This window comes from Lacerta agilis, chromosome 3 (genome assembly GCF_009819535.1).
Source record: "Lacerta agilis isolate rLacAgi1 chromosome 3, rLacAgi1.pri, whole genome shotgun sequence".
NCBI lineage: Eukaryota > Metazoa > Chordata > Lepidosauria > Squamata > Lacertidae > Lacerta > Lacerta agilis.
The window spans coordinates 53,309,615-53,332,778 of record NC_046314.1 but is presented as its reverse complement, the minus strand read 5'-3'; the positions used below and the strand labels follow the sequence as shown (position 1 = coordinate 53,332,778).

The window sequence follows — 23,164 nt, the reverse complement described above, 5'->3', positions numbered from 1 at the left end:
ATTTTTTAAAAAAACTCTTTTGGTTGAACAAATGTTTCAGCTTGAACATTACCGAAACAAGAAATAAGGCATGAATTGGAGCACAACAAGTAAATGCAGTATGCCTTGCAAGAAGCATAGTTTATATTCATATTTACCTGTAATTCAACGTCACGTTATGGTGAACATCTCATCATTGCAAGTGTTGCAGCTTGCCAGATAGAACTCTTCCCCCTCTCCTCCCCCTGTATGATGTTCTGGGAATTCTCCCAACCTCATTGAGCCAATTTCAGGGGTGAGGAGGGCATGGAGGGAGGAGATGGGGGAACCCCATTGTGTAAGCAGAAGGCCTTGTGCAGGGTTTGTGGTGACAGGGCTTGTTAGGTGAATCTCACTTAGTATGTTCAGATAGACAGATAGATACTAGTCAAAATATAAAACACTGTACATGTATAAAGGAGTATATATATATATATATATATATATATATATATATATATATATATATATATATATATATATATAATGTCCTGCAGGAGGAGCAGACTTCAGATAATTTTTATTTTACATAAAAGTAAAGAGGGGAGTGATGTTCCATGTGTGATAATTAAATACACTGGGCTTTTTTCTTTAAAAAAATGTGTACTCAATGAGGCTAAACTTAGATTCACAAAATATTTAGGGGTATGCATCCTCCCAGAAAAAAAGCACTGATTAAATGTATCTCCTGTTTTATCTTGTCCTAAAAAGATTTGCCTAATTTACAATTATTTCAGTGGTGCTTGCTACCAAGATAATGCGTTTAGATTTGTGCCTAGATTTAGATGTGTTTAGATTTGTGTCATAGTACTTCAATTTTAAGTGAAATATAGTTCAAGTTGTTAGCTTCAGCAAGGTTTGCTGGCAATATATGTAGTCTGATGTAATCAAGCAAAGACTAAAAAATAATAATGCAAAAAGTAAGTCCTATATTTCATTACTGAAATAAACTCTTTTTGAGCTAGCCATAATCACTTATTTCCAGTTCCTCAGCCACATTTGTATTGCACATGTATGACAGCATCACAAATGCTAAATTACCGCTGCAGACAACGTTAGCTTCTGAAATATTTCCGGCATGATTTTCTGGTTTATCAGATCACTTGGGATTTAAGGCAACATCAGTAATGAGTCAGACTCCAAAAGTGTTTGATCTCCTAAAATCAAGTAATCAGCATGACTTTCTTTGAAATAATTGCCATTAAGCTCTTCTTAGTAATGGCAGTGCATATTTCCTGTTGGTGGTTATAAGAAAATTTCTGAATCGATAAGCTAAGTTATTCCATGATTTTAAATATTGCAGTTTCCAGAAGTAAATTGGGAAGCTCCACTTAAATGTTATTATTCATAAGGACAGAAGAAAAATAATAAAACCCTCAGCAAAAACTAGCTCGTTTGAAATCTTGGAAGAGGATGTGTTTAGGATCAATGTGCACTGTATATGAGAGCTGAGGGTTTTTTTACATCAAGGAAAATCATATGAATAAATTTTATTTTATTTTTACAATCAAAATTCAGATGTACCACCTTTGCTAATGGTCACAACCCAATATTAAGTAGGCCCTCTTAAGATATTTAGCTTGGATCTGGAGTTCTCATTACTGGAATGCTGTTCATGGGATGTGCCTATTGAAGGGGGGTATTATTTTTTGTTGTTGTTGACTCCTGCTTCCCTGTAGCCCTTCCAGAACAACATGGGAGGTGGCAAGATGGGGCTGCAGAGAATCCAACAGAAATCACCTTCCCTAAGATGGAGCCTTCTCCAGAAACTACCTAATTGGACATCCTCACTGTTTTATTGGTCTTCTGGGTGTATTACCTTTTTATGCTTTTAAATGAAGAAGCAAGGTCTACTTGCAATGGAGGAAAGGAATAGAGAGGCAATTCGCACCGACACCTCCTTTCCCCTGAAGCCCCCTTTGTCTCCCGAAAAGCTCCTCCAGAAGGTTGAGGGACCCTCCAGAGCAGCATTGGGGTGGTGCAAGTGGGCAGCAGGAGGAAGAGAGACTTGGCAAGATCCCCTCCTCCCTTTGACCAGTAGGGAACTTCCACTGGATCTCTGTGCTGTTTGTAAACAGAAGGAACTTTTCAGAAAGCGCTCTTTGCAGAACAGCCAATCTGGATCCCACTCATTCTCACCTAAATTACCTGTCATTTGGTCAGCATGTATTTACACACATTTTTAAAAGTCTATTGTTTGTTTAAAATTGTTTGGTGGTGGGGGTTTTTTTTTCCCAGAAGATGCCAGAGAAAAAGAAATAAAGCATCACCCAGCATTGAAAGACAAAGGTAATGCCATGCAATCGAAAACAAATATGTAAGTCAGAATGATTGCAATCAAAACTATAATTTAAAAATAGCTCACACAAAATTGACTAAGCCGAATTAAGCATAAGCGTTTCTGCACATGTGTGAGAGGTTTAAATACAGTTTAAACCAAATATAACATAAATGGAGTCAAACAGCAGCATATGGGTTGGTGTGAAGGTGTGATCGCGACAGACATGCCTTCAGGACTTCATAAAGGCAGAGGATAAAAAACATTCACTCCAACCATTTAAACACCCCAGTCTGTTAAAAGACCAGATATCCTTGACTTCCATTTTCCCCATTCTAATTTAAAATCCCTGTGTCACCAGGCTCACCGCTAAGAGACAGTTAACATTGCAATCTCCCAAACAACACAATCTTATATTATACTCATGCGTTAGGATCTGTCAGTTTCTTTTATTTCAGTTTCTCATTTTTCCAGTCTTAAATTCAGTTCTCCACATTTTGTAGCCATTTGCAATTTCTTGATTTGAAAATTCCTCATGAAAATTCATCAGCATATTGGTGTGGATTTCTCCCAATAAACATATTTCATGTGCAGCTCTGGCTAATGTACTCATTTTTGAAAGGATTTCCCCCTAATATAATGCATATTTGTATGCTATTTTCACTAATATCCTCATTTGTATGCACACTTTCCCCTAATATATGTATTTTTGTAAACGTTGGTTGGAGAGCTGCATCATAAAATTCAGTTAAGTGTGATCTTCAATGGATAGCTGTGTTTTAGTTTGTGTATTGCTTCAGAAAGTGTGAATATGATATATTTGGCTTTAAATGCATACTGAATCACATTGCTCCTCCATCCCAACTCATAAGTAGAGCCTACTATGTCATATCAGTTCTTCTGGTTGGAGAGATTTGTGGCTTCACTCTTCACACATTACAGTTAGTTTCATGGGTAGAAAACTTCCACAGGTTTTCATTTGTTTGTCCCATTCAGAGTGGCCAAGGCTACTAAATAAATATTTGGCCTTGACCCAGCATAACTAGTCTTGTATTTGCATGTATCTATATGATGTGAGATAACAATAAATGTGATCATTTGTACATTTAGTTTATATATGGAAGCTCATCTGTCTTGACATTTGCCTATTCATTGCCTTTAAGAAGGCTTGCATTTAAAATACCATATCAGGTCAAGCAGATTATAATCGGATGCAATTAGGGCTGCTACAAGCTACAGCATTCTTTGACTCCAACCAAGTGATATTCAGGAAGTCCCAAAATGATTTTGTGGCTTCCGACACATCAGTCCCAATCTATTTCTACCAAAGCATCACTGATCTCGGCATGTGAAAGGTCAGTGGTTCAACACCAACAGGAAATGACATTTACCAAGATTTGAACCACATGCTATTTATTCAATTGCTAAAATAATTGCAGAGTCAAGGTCATGACAATTTAAATGCCAAAATTCAGTGCCAGTTTTGGTTAAATTGCATTGAAGACAGCTGCTGCAAAATAAGGCAATGCAATAGGTGCACCCTTAAATTACATAGAAAATACAAATCTAGCCTTGACCAAGCAAAATATAGAATTCCAACCTAAAACACCGAGAGACATGAATGGACTTTAGAGGAAGGCGTGGAGACCCATATTTTCTAATTGCGTTCAGTACGTATTTACTCTGCATTAACACAGTTATGGCAAGTCCGTAAGTCGACACATGGGGGTGGGGTGAGAGAGACAGAGAGAGAGAGAGAGAGAGAGAGAGAGAGAAGTGGAAGGAGAATTGAATGGATTTGTATGGAAGGGCCCCTTCCACAACTCTCCTTCCATGACAGGAAGCTCCTTGCATTCATGGATGGACAATGTTTAGTTTTTACACTATGAAGTTAATTGATTGCAATTTTCAGAATACATGGTTCAATATCTCATTTATCCATTTCCATTTGCTTTGAGCTTCTGGATCTTTCAATGTCCTCTTGTTTCACAGGCTCAGTCACAAAACATTTCACAGCATTTTACATGGATTCAATACTGGGCTCAGTTTGACTAATGCTTGCTAAATGTAGTTCTTCACAGATGCTGTAAAACAAGAAAACCCTGATAACTCCAGAACTCCATGGGAATTGGGAAATGTATACATTAAACATCTTAAGTCTTCTTCCTGGACCCAATCTCTTTCCTGAGCCTCCAAGGATAGTTATGATGCTTGGAAAGCCATATTAGTGGGAGGAATTACTGATAATTGACACTTCATGTGGCCAGATTATTTTGCTACATCAAATGAAATATTCAGAGCATGCGAATTGACTGGTATTATAATCATCTCATAAGTACAGCTGAGCTTGTTGATCTCTGATGCTGTAAAACTTCACAATGCAATTTTGAAAACTGAACACTTGGAACTATTCACATACTTCTCAGGGCTCATAGAGAAGAAACATTTTGTAAGCACAAGATTAATTATTATTTTTTCCCCTAGATGCTGCAAAAGAAAAAGGGAAGCCTCCAGTTGCTGCGAAAGAGAAAGGTGCCATTTGTAAAGTTGCATACCTTTTTAAGTTCATGAGTTCTTTCATGGAGGAGAATTGATAGCTGCAAACTTGTTATTCATTTATTTACCAGGACTATTCTAAGATTAGAATTACTTTTGTTGCTGAGAGTTAAGACATATACAAATTCGCACACAACAGAAAGCAGAGAAATTATCAAAATTTTAAGGATGTTTTACTCTAATCGATAAAGATGAAGGAAAGGTATAACTGAACTGCATGTCAGCTAAGTTGTAAGTGAGCACAGTATGTGTAACTGTAGAATGTGTTTATTGGTTATAGGGCACCAGGGCACATTTTCTGTGTCTTGTAAGCACTAAACACATAACATGCTCACTTACAACTTCGCCTCCATTCAGCCACACATCAACCTCAGTTGTCTTCCTCTCCACAAACTTTAGGACTACATAATGGGCTTTCGCTGTAGAAACTAAAGGCACACAAACAAAACATCTATCATAAGATGAACTTGTTTTGACTTTATGATGAACAGAATGCTCAGGCTCCAAAATGACTGAATAATGAAAATCCCACCCACTTTCGACTATAAAACTGCTTCTGTGACTCTATTATAGAAAAAATGGCGGATGTTGGAGTATATTGCATTCTTCACTTTCATGGTCAACTTTAGCTATATTCTAATTCAGCAGAAGCACTGTTGCATCCATTCTGCAACAGCTAAAGCATCTTATGCTAAGCTAGAATGTATATTATTTTCCAGGGTGCAGAGAGTGCACCTAATTAAAGCTTAACATTTCCATATTTGTAAACTAAGAAAATTGGATTTTGTTTTCAGAGGCAGCGAAAATGAAGGAAGACTCTAGTTGCTCAGAAATGCAACTATTGTGCTATGTTATGTGTTAAGCAAAAATCCCACTCAGTTCCATGTTTTTACACTCCTTTTCTGTCAACTTAAATGAGGCTTTTTCCTTCCAGAATATAAGCATATGATGGTGAGGAGGGTTCAAAAAGTTAGCTTCTTAATAAATTGTCTTTTCAGTATTGATGTTATTAGGTGAGATGCCCTGCTTATAGCCCACTCCAAAGTAGAGGTGAGGTTTACAAGCCCCCCAAATTCTTCTCTGGCTCAGTTTGAAATCTGATCTGGAGAAGAATTGTTGACTTTCCCTTTCCAGGGAAGTTATGTCACTCTATGTCTAAGGGCAGGTTGACACATTTAGAATGGGAAGGGAAGATCTTACTAATAGATGGAAATATCTGGGCCATGGAAATATCTGTACCTGGCACTTCACAATTTATGTCACATTTGTGAGTCAAGCATTCATGCCTATGAACATATGCACAATTTGTCCAAGATCTACGATCCTTGTGGGATGGAGAAATTCAAAGACATTGAGCAAATAGGTCCAAACAAGAACTTGTTTACACAATGGCACATGCAAGCATCTTTTCACACCATTTTGTGCCACACAAGGGATTTCAATGTGGGACCAGAGATCTGAATCGGCTCTCAGTCATTTTTATCTGCTGGAATTTATATAATATGAATGCAGTATTTTCTAGAGTAAACTGAATGTGCACTGTGATGTTGAATGTCTGTGACAGGACATTGACATTTTGTCAGAAAAACATAACCCCTATGTGTAAATTTGCTGCAAGCATCTTATGTGCAGTGCTGTGCTTTATTAGACCTCTCTTTTTAAAAAAACAATAAGTGACATACCACACAGATCCTACAAAATAGGGTCTAAAAAGGGCCTTGCAAAAAGAAAGAATAGCTCTGGTGACTATAAAGATTCAGTGCCCTGTAGAAATCCACGGAGACAGACTCACTCTGATTTTTTCCTCCTATGTAGTTTATAACAATATGCACAGAAACACTATGCCGCTATAGCATTGCTATTTAGATTAAAGGTATTTCATCATCTGTGCATCTTTGACTGTGACAGACGTTTAGCATTATAAAGTTCACAGCTTTCTTACTATTTGCAATGTAGCTGTTTCATTCTCTACAGGTCTGTGCTGCAAATGAAGATAGAATGAGCAAAAAGATGTGGCCGATTTCTTTGTAGAAATTGTCTAGTGTCTTTATTTAGTGGAAGCAGTTCATGGTGTCAGGACAAAGGGAGGTCATTCTCAACCTGGCTTTTCTAAGCTATGAGGTGGTAGTGGAAGCCAAAGGTCTCAGAGCCAGCAGTGAGCAATGTATAGTTGCTGACTGGACTGTTTCACCAGCTGATGTCAACAACCATGCTACGCCAGCAACCTTGCACTTTCACAGTGCCACTGGCTTGAGTACCCCCCACCCCTTTCTCCACTTTTGCCTTCCAGTACAGAAAGGCAAGGGATGCGGGTGGCACTGTGGTGTCAACCACTGAGCCTAGGGCTTGCCGATCGGAATGTCAGCGATTCAAATCCCTGCAATGGGGTGAGCTCCCGTTGCTCGGTCCCAGCTCCTGCCAACCTAGCAGTTTGAAAGCACGTCAAAGTGCAAGTAGATAAATAGGTACTGCTCCAGCGGGAAGGTAAACAGCATTTCCGTGTGCTGCTCTGGTTCGCCAGAAGCGGCTTAGTCATGCTGGTCACGTGACCCGGAAAAACTGTCTGCGGACAAACGTTGGCTCCCTCGGCCAGTAAAGCGAGATGAGTGCCGCAACCCCAGAGTTGTTCACGACTCCACTTAACTGTCAAGGGTCCCTTTACCTTTACAGAAAGGTAAGGTTGGGAAAACTGCTTCCCTTTCTGTTGACATGGGGTGGCTACCACTGATTACCTACATTGTCATTATGTTATTCCATCCCATTCATTTTAATGCAAAGGAAGGAAACCTAGTGCAACTTCAGTGTGTGTGGGGGGGGAGTAATCAATTACATAACATGTGTGAACTGACAGCAACAAGCTTTGTAACCTGAAAGTGGTAACAACAGCAAATGTATTGATTACAGTTCTAGACACTGGACAAATAAGTGAACATTGGCCAATGATTTCTGCTCCTATTTCCATCTTTGACATCCCTAATCCTAACTTCCCAAGTGCAGAACTGGTGGAAAGGGTGGGGTTGCCCCTCCCACATAGCTTATATTTTTTGCTTACTCCCCCCCCCCCCCGTGTCTTCCAAAAAATCAGGGCTGGGGGACTTTCCAGAACAGCAAAAATTCCCTCTCCCTGGTTTCACTGGTGAATGTGAGAAGCACTTCTGCTAATGGTGGGGCAACTGGGAATCCAAGGCAATGTTACATAGCATGTAGGCACCCAACAAGAAAATAGATGGTATGGTGCTTATTCCCCACCCTATCAAATCTCTTTCCATAATTGGGTGGCGGTGAAGATTCAATTCATTGTGTGATTTATGAGCTGAGCTACTTTTATATTGAATATGCTTAACAATTAAAGATAATTTCTTAATATTTATATTTTTGCACTGCCATAAAAAACTAGTATCAAATATAGGAAACAAGGAATAATGAATGCAGTAAAATGAATTATGGCAAGGAATTATGACTTTTAAACAAATTGTTTCTCTTTTACCTCAGAACCTGGCATAAAAAAGGAAGCCAGTCTACCTAAAACAGGTAATGGGATACTTCTGTATTTAACAGAAAGCATTTGTGTTTTCTACAGACTGAATTATTCTTCTAGATAAAGCATTGCACTGTTCAATTTGAAGGGCATAATCTCAATTTGAAAATGTCAATATATCTAACAATATGTTTTTCAGTTCTTAATTTCTCTAATGGGAGACCTTCAACATCTCAGCAGCAATTTTGTGAGCCTCTATTATCCAAAATAAAAATGTAACGGTGGGTGACCTGGCATTGCTGCATGTTGTGTGTCATGCAGATGTATTACCATAATGTCAGCTCACAAGCTCATGTCATTTTGCTTAGCTGTCAGCCAGTATGACATTTTAAAATACTGTGGTATCAGTGGAATGCACAAATTGACCATGCAGTTTTTCCCCCAGTAGGGTCATTGGTCTTATTTTCCAAGTGGCAGAATAATTTTGAAAGCAAAAGTTTCTCAACAGCAACTCATCCATGATAATGTTTGCATAGACGAGAACAATATTATAATTAGATGTGTATGTTGTTTGTGTAGACACAACTTTTCACAAGTTTGTAATTGTGCCTGACATTATCAATGGAGCAACATTAGCATTCAAAATACTTTTGTTCAGTTGTATATTTTTATTCAGTCATATTTGCATTATAATAATGCTGCTTATCTAAAACCAGCTATATTGTTTAAAACGGGTAGCTATTGTGGTACCCTACAAACGTTGCCTGCTATCTCCCACCAGCCCCAGTCAACATGGCCAATGGCCAAGAATAATGGGAATTTCAGCCCAACAATTCTTGGAACACACCATTTGGCTACCTCTGGTTCTAGCAGTGCCCATTGCAATAATAAGATACAACTTATAGACATAATACATGTAAAACTATTATAATACCAAGAGACAAACCCTTTCATGCAGTTTAAAGTTTTTTTCCTTGTTGCTATAATAATCCAGACACCAACAGCTGTGTTAATTTTTTGTTCACCATTGAAATTCTTGCAACAAAATTATCTTCATCTAGTGGCTATCTGTTTTTGATGGATACTTTTCATTTGCAATTATTTTGGCATGCTCTTAATTGGTTTTGTGGATATGTTGTAAAGGCCAACATGAATGGAGGGGAAAATGTTGGCTCATTGTCTCAGTTTGGAAATAATTATGAATTGATGAAGCTATGGTAACTGACAAAGGGCATTCACAACTAAAAAGAATTTATCAATAAATAAGCCATTTTCTTTAAACTGCACCAGCAACCAAATATATCTGAAAAGCTGTGTAGCCCATTATGTCACATTCTGGTTGGTCACTGGGAGAACGGGATGCTGGCCTAGAGGGGCCACTGGCCTGATCTAGCAGGTTCTCCTTAGGTTCTTATGACTAAAAGTAATGGTTCTAGAGCAGGGGTGGGGAGCCTTTTTTAGCTGAAGGCCTGCATTCCCTTCTGGAAAACATTCTGGAGGCTACATACCATTAAGTGGAAGAGCCAGAAGTAACAGTGGGCAGAGCAGTTAATTTGTGGATTTTACCTTTGTGCTGTAGGCTAGTTCCTATACACCAGGAGTGGCCAACAGGTCGATCGCGATCTACCTGTCGATCGTGAGGAAGTTCCTGGTCGATCGCAGGCAGATCTTGGGTTGCTTAGCGATCGGCAGCCTAAAAGGGGAAAAAAGCTCTCCAGGGAGAGCTTCTTCCTCTTGCGGACACACAGCTTGCCTCTCTCTCTGTCTGTGTGTCTGTGTGTGTGTGTGCCAGATGGTTGGCTGGCACCTCCCATTGGAGCCGCCTGCAGGGGGCGGGGGCAGCGAGGATGGGTGTGTGTGTCCCCCTTGTGACACTCCTCCTCCTCGCTGGCCGTCCCTGCAGCGGGGAGAAAAGTCCTTCTAAAAAAGAAACGCCAAGGCAAGCAGCCTGCTTGCCTTGCCTGTTCTTTTTTTTAAAGAGCTTCTCTCCCCGCTGCCGGGCGGAGCCGCCTGCGGGGGGGGGGGGCAGCGAGGATGGGGGTGTGTGTGTCCCTTGTGACACTCCTCCTCCTCGCTGGCCCTCCCTGCAGCGGGGAGAAAAGTCCTTCTAAAAAAGAAACGCCAAGGCAAGCAGCCTGCTTGCCTTGCCTTTTCTTTTTTCAAAAGGGCTTCTCTCCTTTTGGGGCGCTCATCCTGCCACCACCCCAAAAGGAGACTTCCTTCCCACCCTCTCTCTTCCCTCCCTCCCTGTCTCTCTCTCTCTCACTCACTCACTCACTCACCTCTTCCTTCCTTCCTTCCTTCTCCTCATCCTGCCACCGCCCCAAAAGGAGACTTCCTTTCCCCCCCTCTCTCTTCCCTCCCTGTCTCTCTCTCTCTCTCTTTCTCTCTCTCTCTCTCTCACTCACCTCTTCCTTCCTTCCTTCTCCCCCCCCCCCCGTCTCTCACCCTTCATTCCTTCCTCCTCTCTCTCTCTCTCTCTCTCTCTCTCTCTCACCCTTCTTCCTTCCTTCCTTCCTTCCTTCCTTCCTTCCTTCCTTCCTTCCTTCCTTCTCTCTCTCACCCTTCCTTCTCTCTCTCTCTCTCTCTCCCTTCCTTCCTTCCTTCAATTGGCCGGGGGGGGGGGGGCGCCAGAAGGTGATCTCGCCTAGGTTGCAAAAATCCCTAGCGCCGGCCCTGCCTCCCAAGCCACTGCAGGAGGAGAGTGATCCCTGCAGAGGCTTAGGATGGAAGCCTGAAGCTTCCTTCCCAAGCCTCCCTCCCTCCCTGACCCCACACCCCAGTCTTCCCTCCGTGCAGACAGCATCTCCCTCCCTGACCCCACACCCCAGTCTTCCTTCCATGCAGGCAGCATCTCCCTCCCTGACCCCACATCCCAGTCTTCCCTCCGTGCAGGCAGAATCTCCCTTCCTGACCCCACACCCCAGTCTTCCCTCCGTGCTGGTAGCATCTGCCTCCCTCACCCCACACCCCAGTCTTCCCTCCGTGCAGGCAGCATCTCCCTCCCTCACCCCACACCCCAGTCCTCCCTCTGTGAAAGTACGGTAGCATTTATTACTACTCAGGAGGAGGAGGATGCAGCAGCAAGATGAACATTTGGGGAAGGTGTGAATTACTGGTAGGGGTTTGACTTTAAATGGAAATTGAATCAGATTTCTCCCTCATTTGAAAGCCCCCAGAGCTCTCTGCAATGACCAAAAAAGAAGAAAGTCCCACTTCTTTTGCCTTTATTAAAATAATTGTGTAGGTCCAAACCATACAGTCCTTAGAGCTAAAGGACTCGATGTGGGAAGCTCATATATTTCCATTGCCTGCCCCCCCCTTACTAGGGGATAAAGTCTCTCCTTATTTGTTAATGACAGTAATGGTGGTTCTTAATGCCACCACTGACTGCTGTTCACTTTACATTGTTGAAATATTATTCTGATATACTGGTAGTTTATTAAATAGTTTAGTTAGTACAACATTTGATTCAGAATTTTTTTTTTCTTGTTTTCCTCCTCTAAAAACTTGTTGTCTTACGGTCAGGTGCACCTTATGGAGCGAAAAATATTGTATGTGGCCAAAATTGATTCTGGTATTCTGGAGTTAGAAAAAAGATTTGGCGACTTCCCAAAAATTGAATTAATTGTAGAGTACATGTCATTTCCATTAAAATCTGATTTGGACATTTAAAAAATTATAGTCATTATCAGTACAAATTACTCATTGTGCAAAACATCTCTTGGAAATGAGATATTAACTCTGAAAAATGACATTTTTCAGAGGGCCCGTGCAGAATAATCATCATTTTGGAAGTTTGTGCCTAGACAGAAATTTCCAAATTTGAGAAGATGCAGTGAAATTTTACACTCATGTTTTGGTTCTACTTATTTGTGTGAATCTGCATTTTCATATTTAAAAATGACGGAGAGTAAGCAACGTTCAAACATGACAGATGAGCACCTTAAGGATTCCCTGAAGCTGGCCCTGACACAGTACTCGCCTGATATCGAACAGTTGGTTACTGAAATGGTGATGCAGGTGTCACACTAACAAAGGATGAAGGCATGTATTTTTAAAGAACTCTTGATAGGCAGGTTAAAGGAGTGGGTAAAGGAGTTTGTGCGGCGTACAGATTTGTGAGTGCTTTTATGTAACTCTCTCCAAAGAAATCTGTAAAAGCTTCTGGTCCCCCGTAAGAAAAGCATATGGGCAGTGCTCCCCCCCCAAAAGGTTACCAAATCGGGTCACCCCCCCTTTCCTCCCTAAAAAAGCTCAACAACTTTGAGCCGAACCCCCTAAAAAACGGGGCATTCCTATCCTCATCCCAAAAAAGGTCAACAACTTTGAGCGGAACCCCAAAAAATGGGGGTAGATCACTGCCAGATTTTATTTCTGAAAGTAGATCACAGTCTCTTGGGAGTTGGCCACCCCTGCTATACACACAGCCCAGTCAATCCTCCATTCAGGCAAGTAAGAAGCATTACCCGAGGGCATACCACAGCCAGGCAAAAACATGCAAGGAGGGTGTGAAGTAGGTCTGGGGAAAGTGGTGTGACCTGGGATATGTCCTGATGACCCCCACAGAGAGGCTTGGAGGGCCACAATTACCCACTGGGCCTGAGGTTCCCCACTCCCGTTCTAGCATAGCTGCTATTCTGTGTCTTAACAAATCCTCTTTCTTTCATTGCATGCGTCAGCCATGAACACAAGTGCAACAGACACAGGCATTCATTCTGTTAAATGACAGGCAGATTTAGTAGCTGACAAATTACCAAAAAATATGTTCTGTTTTTAGCCCTACCAATTTATGGTTCGCTTGGCTGAAAGATTTTCATCCGGAATCCCAATCATTGGTCCATGGGTGGGAGGGGAAGCTGCTGTTTATATTAATATCTTTCTGGCATTCTGATAAAGTAATAGGATGATACTGCATGTTGCAAAAGGGTCAATTCATCCTTAAGTCATGCCAGTGTATTCTCCAACCATTTCAGTATGGTTGGCATTTTACCTGGGATGCTCGGGGAATAACTTATTTGTGAATTCTGATAAGAACTAGCCTGATCTGCACCTCCCAGACTAATGTGCTAATGTGCCCTTTTCAGAATTTTGAGATATAGTTGTCAGCTAAAAGACCATATTGAGAGAAAATATGTTTGTAGCTGTGCACTTTGTAAAAAGATACAATCAAAAATACACATCTACATGTGTATTAATTTTTTGTGTGCATTTGTAACATAAATAAACAATGCAGGTTAATGTAGAAAAGAGTCGTGGAGAACTTATGAATGAACACAGGCAAAGCTGACGAAAACCTATCTGTCCAACCATGCACACATCCATTCTGTGTAGTGATATGCTAAGAGCATGTGATAGGATTTAGAGCGCTAGAATGCATTTGGCATGAGTCAGTCCCACACAATTGTAGGAAAAAGGCATTGTGTTAATGAACACACTGTTGCTGCTACATACCTACCCATGCTGTGAAATCACCAAAGTAGGCCCTTCTCTATGCACAGTCCCTCAGTCTGAAGTATGGAGGGTGCGTAACACCCTATAAATTAAAATACAACATTTAAAACCAAAGCATAAAAGATATAATCTTAACAACGCAACAGAAAGACAATTGTCACTTTACAGATAGCTGTACATATTGTACAGGGCCTGGGCAGGGAAGGGAATTCCAACAACAATGTGGCACCATGGAAACAGCGTTATACAATGTCTACCAAATGCTCCCCCGGTGCATCTTATTATTACAATGTAAAGCTACGGAGCTCAAATGAGTTTCATCTGCAATCTTTATTTTAATGAATGAATCATTGTTGTCTTTGTATTTTTCTAGGCAAGAAAGTGGAACATAAACCAGCAAGTAAGTTGCTAAATTGCGTAGCAGATTTTTTAAAAAAAATATATGAACAAACCATTGTCATAGATGCCGTTGTTGGGTCACTGAAAATGTTCCATATTAGTAACCCTAATCCTGGTTTTAGGAATGCAATACCCGTGGTATCTGCCCACCTTTGAGTGGCCATGATCTCACCTTGCTCCCACTAGCATTTCCCGGCATTCGGGCTCATTGGTCACCAGTCAGGGTGTTCAGTGTCTGGATCCTTGGCCAAAGTCGTGCACAACCTATAAACAATACATTTGTGGCCATTTTTAGTCCATTTTCTTAGTCCTCCTGTTCACCCCCTAGCACCATGCTTTGGGTCCAACAACATAATCACTGGGACTTGTGATTACTTGTGATGTGGGCAGGATATAAAATCAATAAAATAAATACCACTACTCCTTGCAGATTCTACATGTGCTAAGCAATAGTTTTGAACCTCTGCTGCTGCTTTGCCTCATTTTCGCCCCTGTTATTATATGCTATTGCTGTCTCTTCTATCCACTATTAAAATTGCCAGGTGAATCTAAAGCCACTGAGAATGATGGTGAACGTACTAGAATTCAGCTGACATGTGGCAAGAGCTGCAATATGTAAAACAGTGGCTTCCTCATATTTGTGACTCTATCCAAACTGCCTTGTCAGTTGGAGTTACACAACTGTGCAATGGAGCCGAGAGCACAGTTTGCAGCATGCAGTTCTTACAATCAGCTGGCAAGTGTGATAGAGAAGAGAACAAAAGGAGCTCAAAACAAAATCGAAAATTCTTTCTAGTAGCACCTTAGAGACCAACTGAGTTTGTTCCTGGTATGAGCTTTCGTGTGCATGCACACTTCTTCAGATACACGAAAGCTCATACCAGGAACAAACTCAGTTGGTCTCTAAGGTGCTACTAGAAAGAATTTTCGATTTTGTTTTGACTATGGCAGACCAACACGGCTACCCACCTGTAAAAGGAGCTCAGTAAGGAATTAAAGTAAGGAATCTGGGGGAAATAGAAAACACCTTCTCCCCAACACATTGACTTTCAGTTTTTGTTTAAAGATAAGTCAGTGTCATGTGCCTTAAAACAAGGCACTTGCTTTATGTTTTTTTATATAGATGTGCTCCTTCCTTTGAATATTAAAGCAAGAGGTTGTTAGTTTTTTCTTATGCCAAGCCGCCTTTCAAATTCCAGTGGATTTTTTTTGCCGGTGCTCTCCCCGCAAAATTGCTCTGGGTTTTCCCCCCGGCACTCCAGAGCAGCTTTAAGGAATGTGTTATTTGACATGTACAGCAGAATCATCATTTTCAATACAGTCTTCTTCACAAGCCTGCTAAATCTGGAACCATACCTGATGATCTGATAACACTGATAATTTTCACCTGGAGTTTGTTATTTTAACTCATGTGCAACTACTCATTCTATGTGCCTGTTTTATAGTTTTGTTTCTCAACTTTTAATTTTCATCCATTGTTATAATTGCTCTATCTGTTTTATATACTTTATAAAATGAAATAATAAAAAATAGGGGCATCCTGGACAGAGTGGTCTGCAATCTGCAGGATACAAAAAGCTCCTTTTCCTCCGGCCTGCTCCAGGAAAGGACCCAAAACTATGCTGCCCTGGTGCTGGAATTTTGCCTCCCATCAATAACATTTCCTGGTTTCCACAGCACAATAATAGACAAAGAGCTTTTTGGTGCTTTCAGAAAACCTATGCAACACTTTTCAAAAATTCAATCCTAAATATGAAATGACGCTGTCCACCTCCCTGGTGTTCCTCTTCTCTCAGGGCTATAAGGGTCTTTCTGCCACTGTGTCATGAATTGGAGCTGACAAATCGATCTATTTTTTATCCTTCTCTTAAGGCAGCTCAAATAACTCCCCTCCTCTTTCTGTTTGAAAAGCTTATCATAACAGAATCTGAATCACTGCATTTTTTAAATATGATATCAAAAGTACTAGAATTGCAAAAGCATTTGAGTGATAATTTGAAAGCAAACCTGTGTTTGAAAGCAAATATGTAGGAAAAGTCTATTTGCTATTAGCACATGTTGTGTTTTCAAAGCCATTCTTGTATGATATTATGGCCTTGCCATATAAACATGTTCTCTCTATAGTAGCAGCTGATGGTTGCTTGGACTAAAGCAGCATTATCTATCTTCCACTGGTCCTTATTAACTAGATTCATTCTGATAAAAAAAGGTACTTCTATGCCATGCCTAATTGGCAATCCATTATGATTCCTCAGAACCAATTCACTTTAAATCTCCCTTGAGTAATGTGACCCTTATCTTATGAAGTTTAATTATCACACAAATGGAAGCCCAGTTGCTTCCATTATACAGTTCCTTGTTCTCTAGATCATAACCATGGTTGCGGGTCCACTTTTTATGCATTATAGTTCTTGGGGCTTTTGAGTTTAAAGGAAAATTAACAAGTTTATTTTACCCTATTAAGGTGATTAACAGAAGTATTTGATGTCTGTACTCCCATTAAGATGGAAAGATGGGCTCTATTTACAGAAATAAGCTTTAGCCAATTCTTGTATGAAGCAGTTTCTTTTAGCAAACTGTTACTGGAATGTACATCTGGATTATAGATGTTATGCTGTGTGCCCCCCCCCCCTTAATTCCACTGACTTTGGGTAGGAGTGGCATGGGGGTACATAACTTTATATTTTAAAATATTTTAGCATTTCTTAATGTTTGTATTGGGTTTTTCTACAGTACAGTATTGTCTATTTGGTGCCCGAATGGCTCCTATCTAGTTTCAGAAGAAGTAGAATAGAAAGAAGCCCCCTTCTTGCATGAATCTTAAGATTGCCATGTCTGGCCTAGTGCTGTGCTCATCCCTAGACATCAACACATTGGGATGGACAGTCTGCATAGGGAAGTTCTGTACATGAGCATAGCAATACATGCTCATCTGGGGATGGGACCTGCATTTATCCTGTGATGCCCTCTTCAGGCAGTTTACACATGACAGGGGTTATTTGACAAATTGGCTAATTGTTTATTTTATGCTGCTTCTGCCTTGTAGACCAAGAAAGCCTTAAGCATGAAAAAGAAGTTCCTCAAGTAAAAACAGGTATGTATAAGGACGGAAGGATTTCCAGTTCATGTTAGGTTTCAGCTGCAAATAAAATATTTTAAATGTGTTGTCAAGTGCAGTATAAAAATGTGACACTAGATGGTGACAGTGAGCTATGCCAAATTCAATGTATTTTTCAAAACCTTTTTTTAAAAAAGCATTTTTCACCTTTTTTTTACATATGTGTAGATTCCACCTCAGTTTCATTCCTGCTCATTTTTACTCCTGTTAATCTATTGCTTTTTTTAAAAAAAGTACAGACATTTTTATTTAAATATGTATTTTATCCCAATTATGCATCACTAAATGTATTTTATCCTTACATGCATTGGCACAGATTCAGCTTAACAGTTGTTTAGTGGAAGCCAGCACAATGAGTGCTCCTGGTGCAACGGGACTTATTCCCCCACTGCTTACCCTACACACAGTGTGTGTCCCCATCAGTTCAAGGGGGGGGTAGGACAACTCCCAGTACCGTGCATGGGGGGAGGATAGGAGTAGATTGTTCCATCTGGCGGGAGATATGCTTGTGCTGGTGGAATGATCAACACTGAAATATTCCCATAATCTTTCTATTGTAAAATTCAGAGGAGTGTGAAATCTGAAGGATAATTATGTTCCATTAGTCTGGGAGGTGTGAATTAAATTGGTTTGCTTAAAATGCAGACCAAACAAAATTCTCCTCCATGCCTAATATATATTCTATTTTCAGTTCCTATCCATTCCAAATAGTGCCATTTGATACACAGAAACAAACAAGAAAATTGTAATAGTTGCACAGTCACTTGGCAAAGCAGGAAGGAGAGCTGACTAATCCAGCAGACTAATATGTCCTTGGGCACCTGGCATTATTCCTGTTCAACATAAATTTATGCCAAAAAAACAAACAAGCCAGTAAACAGCTTGTGCACATATAAGGAGAGAATTCTGCTTTCCCATCTCTAATCAAATCAGTAATGACCTCCATAGAGAATGTTTACGAGTTACCTAAGATTGTTTGGTGATTGTTCTATATTCAAACTCTCTTTAAACTCTTTTTACCATATATCTTTAAAACGATTGATACATAATTAAACAATGAAACAAGGGAGGGAAACAAGGGAAATAATACTAAACCCAACAGAAATTGGTTAGGAGATCAAAAGAAAAAGACTTCTGATGAAAGTCAGACAGGAATGAGCAAAACAAGTAGTTCCAAAAGGATTGGCAGATTTTCACCAGGTAGAGAGGTGTCATGTTGAATACAAAACATTTGGCTTCATTAGTCTTTTGGAAAGACAACGCTGATGGGTAAGTTTTCCCAGCAATTTTATACATCACCTGTTGTCAGACAAGAAGTTCGCAGAACAGCTTGTCGTGAACTTCCAAAGAAGCAGTACTTCAAAGCCTAGCAGATATGAGCACAAAGGCAGTCAAATCTTTGAGTAACACTCTGGAAAGATTGTCAGATTATTTTAAAAGATCTGATTCATCCACCCAGCAATTCTGAATATTTGGAAATATACTTCAGACCAATTTTTGGACACCTTCACAAAGTCTCACCACATATGAAAGAAAGGTCCATGAGTTCAACATTCCCTCTTACACATACGTGTTATATACAGTACCGAAAATGCTAAGTGTATTTGACCTATGCAAAATATTAAGAGTATTCTCCTGAAACAGGACACATTCCAGTTTCGTTAGAAACAAGCTCCCACCTAAAATACATCCAGACTGCTTTGATATTCCCCCTGTGCTATTCCTTTCTATTAGAGTTGGGGTGGTGGTGGTGGAAAGATAATGGGTCCACTTGTAGGGCCATTTTTGTTATGGGCCCTAGCATGATCAGAAACCTTCCTTGCTGACAGAACTGGCCATTTAAACTTTAGAACTTGAAGGATATACGTGGCTGCTAGAGGAAGCCCAGCTAGACATAGCCCACTCTGGTCAGCTTCTCAACTCCTTTATTTACCGGGTAGTTGTAGCAGAATGGGGCAACACCACTGAGTGACAACAGATGCATCTGGTTAGATCCAGAGAATACTGAGCAGAACTCTACTTGCACAGTGGGCCTTTTCTGGCTGCTTCCCCTGCGCACATACACAAAGGATGCTCCGGAGGGTTCAAGAGATGCTCTGGAATGTTGTACTCCAATGGGACAGAAAAACCAGGTGAATTATGCAGGGGTCTGAGCAACTGCAAATATTCAGTGATTGTTTCCATCATAATTATAATGTGTGGTATCCATCTAAACAATTCCACTAGCACAAGGAGTTTTAACTTCCCAACCCCTTCCTCTCTTCAAAAGCTCGCTGCTGCTGCCACCACCACCACCCGAAAAAACAAATCTGTTCTGGAGGCTTGAGGGAAACCCAGACCAGATGTGGTGGCAAGTGAGGAAGGAGGAACTTCTGTTGCCCACCTAAAAGTCCTTTTGCTATTGGAACTGTTTAGTTTGATATTTTAATTATTATTTGCTTCTAAAGGGTATAACCACATTCTGATGTGTATGTCAAGAATACTGTATACACAGTGCGGTATTTTCAAACCAAGGCCTACACCTCAGCATTAGCTCTCTCACTTCATTCCGTTCTCATATGCTTCTTTCTTCTTCTTTCCAGCCAAGCCTAAAGAAACTAAAAGTATGTGCCACAGTACATTTATAACAATAGAAAACTAACTTTACATGCATGGTAACAGAGATATTCTCTGTTTTTCTTCATTCAGTCCTCTGAAATAGTCGCTCTAATTATGCTACTGCTGAGACCTGCGGGTATTGGGCGGTTTACAAATTTAATAAATAATAATAATATCTGCCTTTTCTGAAGTGGTTACATTTAACTGTTGTAATCCAGCTAACTAAGGCTGCAGCCTTATCCACACTTGCTTGCAAGTAAGCCCAACTGGATTGGATGCAGCCAGTTTTTGTCTCCTGCAAACAGAAAGGCATTTTTCATCTACAGAAGATTCTGATCTAGCAGAGGGACCCCACAGGTGAAATGGGGGGAAGCAATTTCACTGATTACTTCCCTCCCCCTGCAGGCCCACCCCCCCCCAAATCTGCTCCAGATATTGGGGTTATTATTCAGAACATTGTGGAGAGTAACACTAGGAGCTGCAAGAGGAAAGGGAACTTGGCAAAAATGCCTCTCCCTACCCTCATTTCTCTGGCAAGAACATCTTAATTTTTTTAGGACCCACCTTATTTCTGTAACATTGGGTTGTTTAAAACTGGTTTTAATATTGTGTAATACTAAAATTGTGTTTTAATATTAACGTTGCGTTGTTGTAACCCACCCTGGAAGCATAGCGTAAGGCAGGGGTCAGCAAACTTTTTCAGCCGTGGGCCAGTCCACTGGCCCTCAGACCTTGTGGGGGGCCGGACTATATTTTGAAGGGAAAAAAATGAACGAATTCCTATGTCCCACAAATAACCCAGAGATGCATTTTAAATAAAAGGACACATTCTACTCATGTAAAAACACCAGGCAGGCCCCACAAATAACCCAGAGATGAATTTTAAATAAAAGGACACGTTCTACTCATGTAAAAACATGCTGATTCCTGGACCGTCCGTGGGCTGCATTTAGAAGGCGATTGAGCTGCATCTGGTCCCCGGGCCTTAATAGTTTGGGGACCCCTGGTGTAAAGGGTGGGTTTATTATTATTATTATTATTATTATTATTATTATTATTATTATTAAACTTAACTTAGCAAATGCTACCAACCTCTCGAGTTTATGGCACATCCTATGCATTTCTGCTCAGAAGAAAGGCTCACTGAGTTCTGCTTCTGAGCTGGCACACCTAGGATTGTGTTGCAAATGCAATCTGCATGCAGAAGAATATTTTGCACTTTTTGCACTTATAAGGAGATGCTTATACATATGCCTTAAAAAACAGCTGTTTTTGAGGGGAAGTATTAGATTTTTCATAGCAGGTAGACACGTGGGCTTTAACTTGAACGAGGACTAAAGAGATATCGAGTTAAAGCCCCACTTGTGCACGAAGAACACTAGGTAACCGTGGGCCACTGACCACTTCACAGCCCAACCTCCCTCACAGATTTGACGTGAGGGTAAAATGAGAAAATTCCCATCTCCTTGGGGGAAGGGTGAGATTTAAATGCAGTAGCACAGCCTATAGCATAGGGTTAGATTTAGAACTCCTGATTCAATTCCCATCGACGAAAGTCCATGAAATATGTATAATGATTCACTGCTTTGCAGAAAGCAATATTAAGTAAAATAGGAATCATTGGCCTCACTGCAATCTAAATGTAATTAAACGGGGTTTGGGATAGATTACGTGAGAGAATATGAGCTGCTGCTGCTGTTCTCGGGAGGTATACCTTCTTATGATTTATGCAGACTGCCCAGTGGGTTAGAAACAGTGTGTATCCATTAGAGAATTACTGTGGTCAGATAGCACTTTGCTGCAAAAAAACAAAAACAAAACTGAAAACAGAATGACTGGCGGAAATTTTCTGGCAAATCCTTGCTGTGCTATTCCCAATGGAGCCAGCAGATGGCAGCGATCCTTATGAATGTTTTTTTAAAGACTTTAGCAGGATTTGGTGTCTAGAATGCATTGCCACAAAATGCATACTTTGTTCTGCCTTATCCTAGGAAACGAACGTAGAGTGTGTTCATGTAGTTTTAGTTTACTGATACGACAACCAACATTTTTTACTGGCTCAATCTAACTAAAGATTTGCTGAGCATCTCACTGCAAAGTGAAAGGGTGAAACTTCGGAAATATTAACTTTATACTACCAAATCTATCAATGGAGTTACTATTTCACATCTCTTGGTATAACAACAGACCATTGTAGCACAGTATTTCAAAATATATCAAGTTAATTAACTATGGTTTTATAACCTCTTTGTAATCTTTGTGCTAGATCATGCAAAGATATTTGCACTTAAAGGAAACCCTAAATTATCTACACATAGATAATAATAGCAATCAAGGAAATTAATTAGCACTGTATTTTTAAAAATAATAATTACTAATTCATCCTATTTCCATTTATCTTTAATTAATTGCCTGTGGCACGAGTTGATAATTTTGCAACATCAGAAGCTTTATTCACATTAAAATAATTGTTAATGCATGCTGATTGCTTTAAAAGAAGTTCTGTTGTGACTTGATGCCTAAAAATAGGAGACAATGTTTTTCTAATGAAACAGTGATTATCTCATTATCATAGAAATGCCATTATTGATGCCAAGATTATTTTGGAAGAAGTATTTGAACAAGGTAGTGCTGGGTTTTGTTTATTTCCAGTGATCACAAAGGTAATAGAGATGGAAGGTTCACAGTGAAAGGAGAATATGTACCAAAGCAGAAACAATGCCTCATTATATCATGGGACAATAACGTCTGACTTAAGTGTTTTGAGTCTGAAAAGGATTGCGATGGCCCATTATTAAAGATTTACGATAGACTTGAATCCAAACATGTGCTTGTGCATGGTAGCGACACCCCACAGGGTTGTAGGGCTTATCTTTAAAATTTGATATTTTTATGCATGGACCCAGGAAAGTTGTGTGCCCTGCCCAGTGTCAAATTAATAGCTCATGCACATGTTAACAAAAGTGTCATTGTATCCAGTTATCAAGATCTTCCGCTTATTTCCTTCCTCTTTTTCTAATTTTTTATTATTATTTCCATATACTCATGCATACCTTCTTTGAAGAACCATCAGTTGAAATCACAGTAGCAGGTAAACATCATTTCCCCTCTTAGATATTGAGCAATAAGAACAGGTTCATCATTTGAATTAACGGAGCCTTGCATTCCAGATCTTTAGCTCATAATAATAATAATAATAATAATAATAATAATAATAATATAATAGTAATAATAATTTATTATTTGTACCCCGCCCATCTGGCAG

At 40.0% G+C, this 23,164-nt stretch overlaps 1 protein-coding gene and 1 long non-coding RNA gene across 2 annotated transcripts in view; both read left to right on the top strand.

Moving 5' to 3' along the window:
• TRDN (triadin) overlaps positions 1-14,802 on the top strand; it is a 151,671-nt gene extending 136,869 nt beyond the window's left edge. Inside the window, exons 27-31 of the mRNA XM_033145391.1 lie at positions 2,257-2,307; positions 4,781-4,828; positions 8,345-8,383; positions 14,158-14,184; positions 14,726-14,802. Of these exons, the coding sequence (XP_033001282.1) occupies positions 2,257-2,307; positions 4,781-4,828; positions 8,345-8,383; positions 14,158-14,184; positions 14,726-14,802 (242 nt within the window). The remainder of the gene's footprint in view (positions 1-2,256; positions 2,308-4,780; positions 4,829-8,344; positions 8,384-14,157; positions 14,185-14,725) is intronic.
• A 2,426-nt stretch (positions 14,803-17,228) lies between these two features.
• LOC117043732 lies at positions 17,229-22,991 on the top strand. Its single transcript, XR_004426227.1, has 3 exons — positions 17,229-17,277; positions 19,884-19,904; positions 22,964-22,991. It is a non-coding gene; the product is annotated as an uncharacterized LOC117043732 (long non-coding RNA).
• Positions 22,992-23,164: the final 173 nt, after the last annotated feature.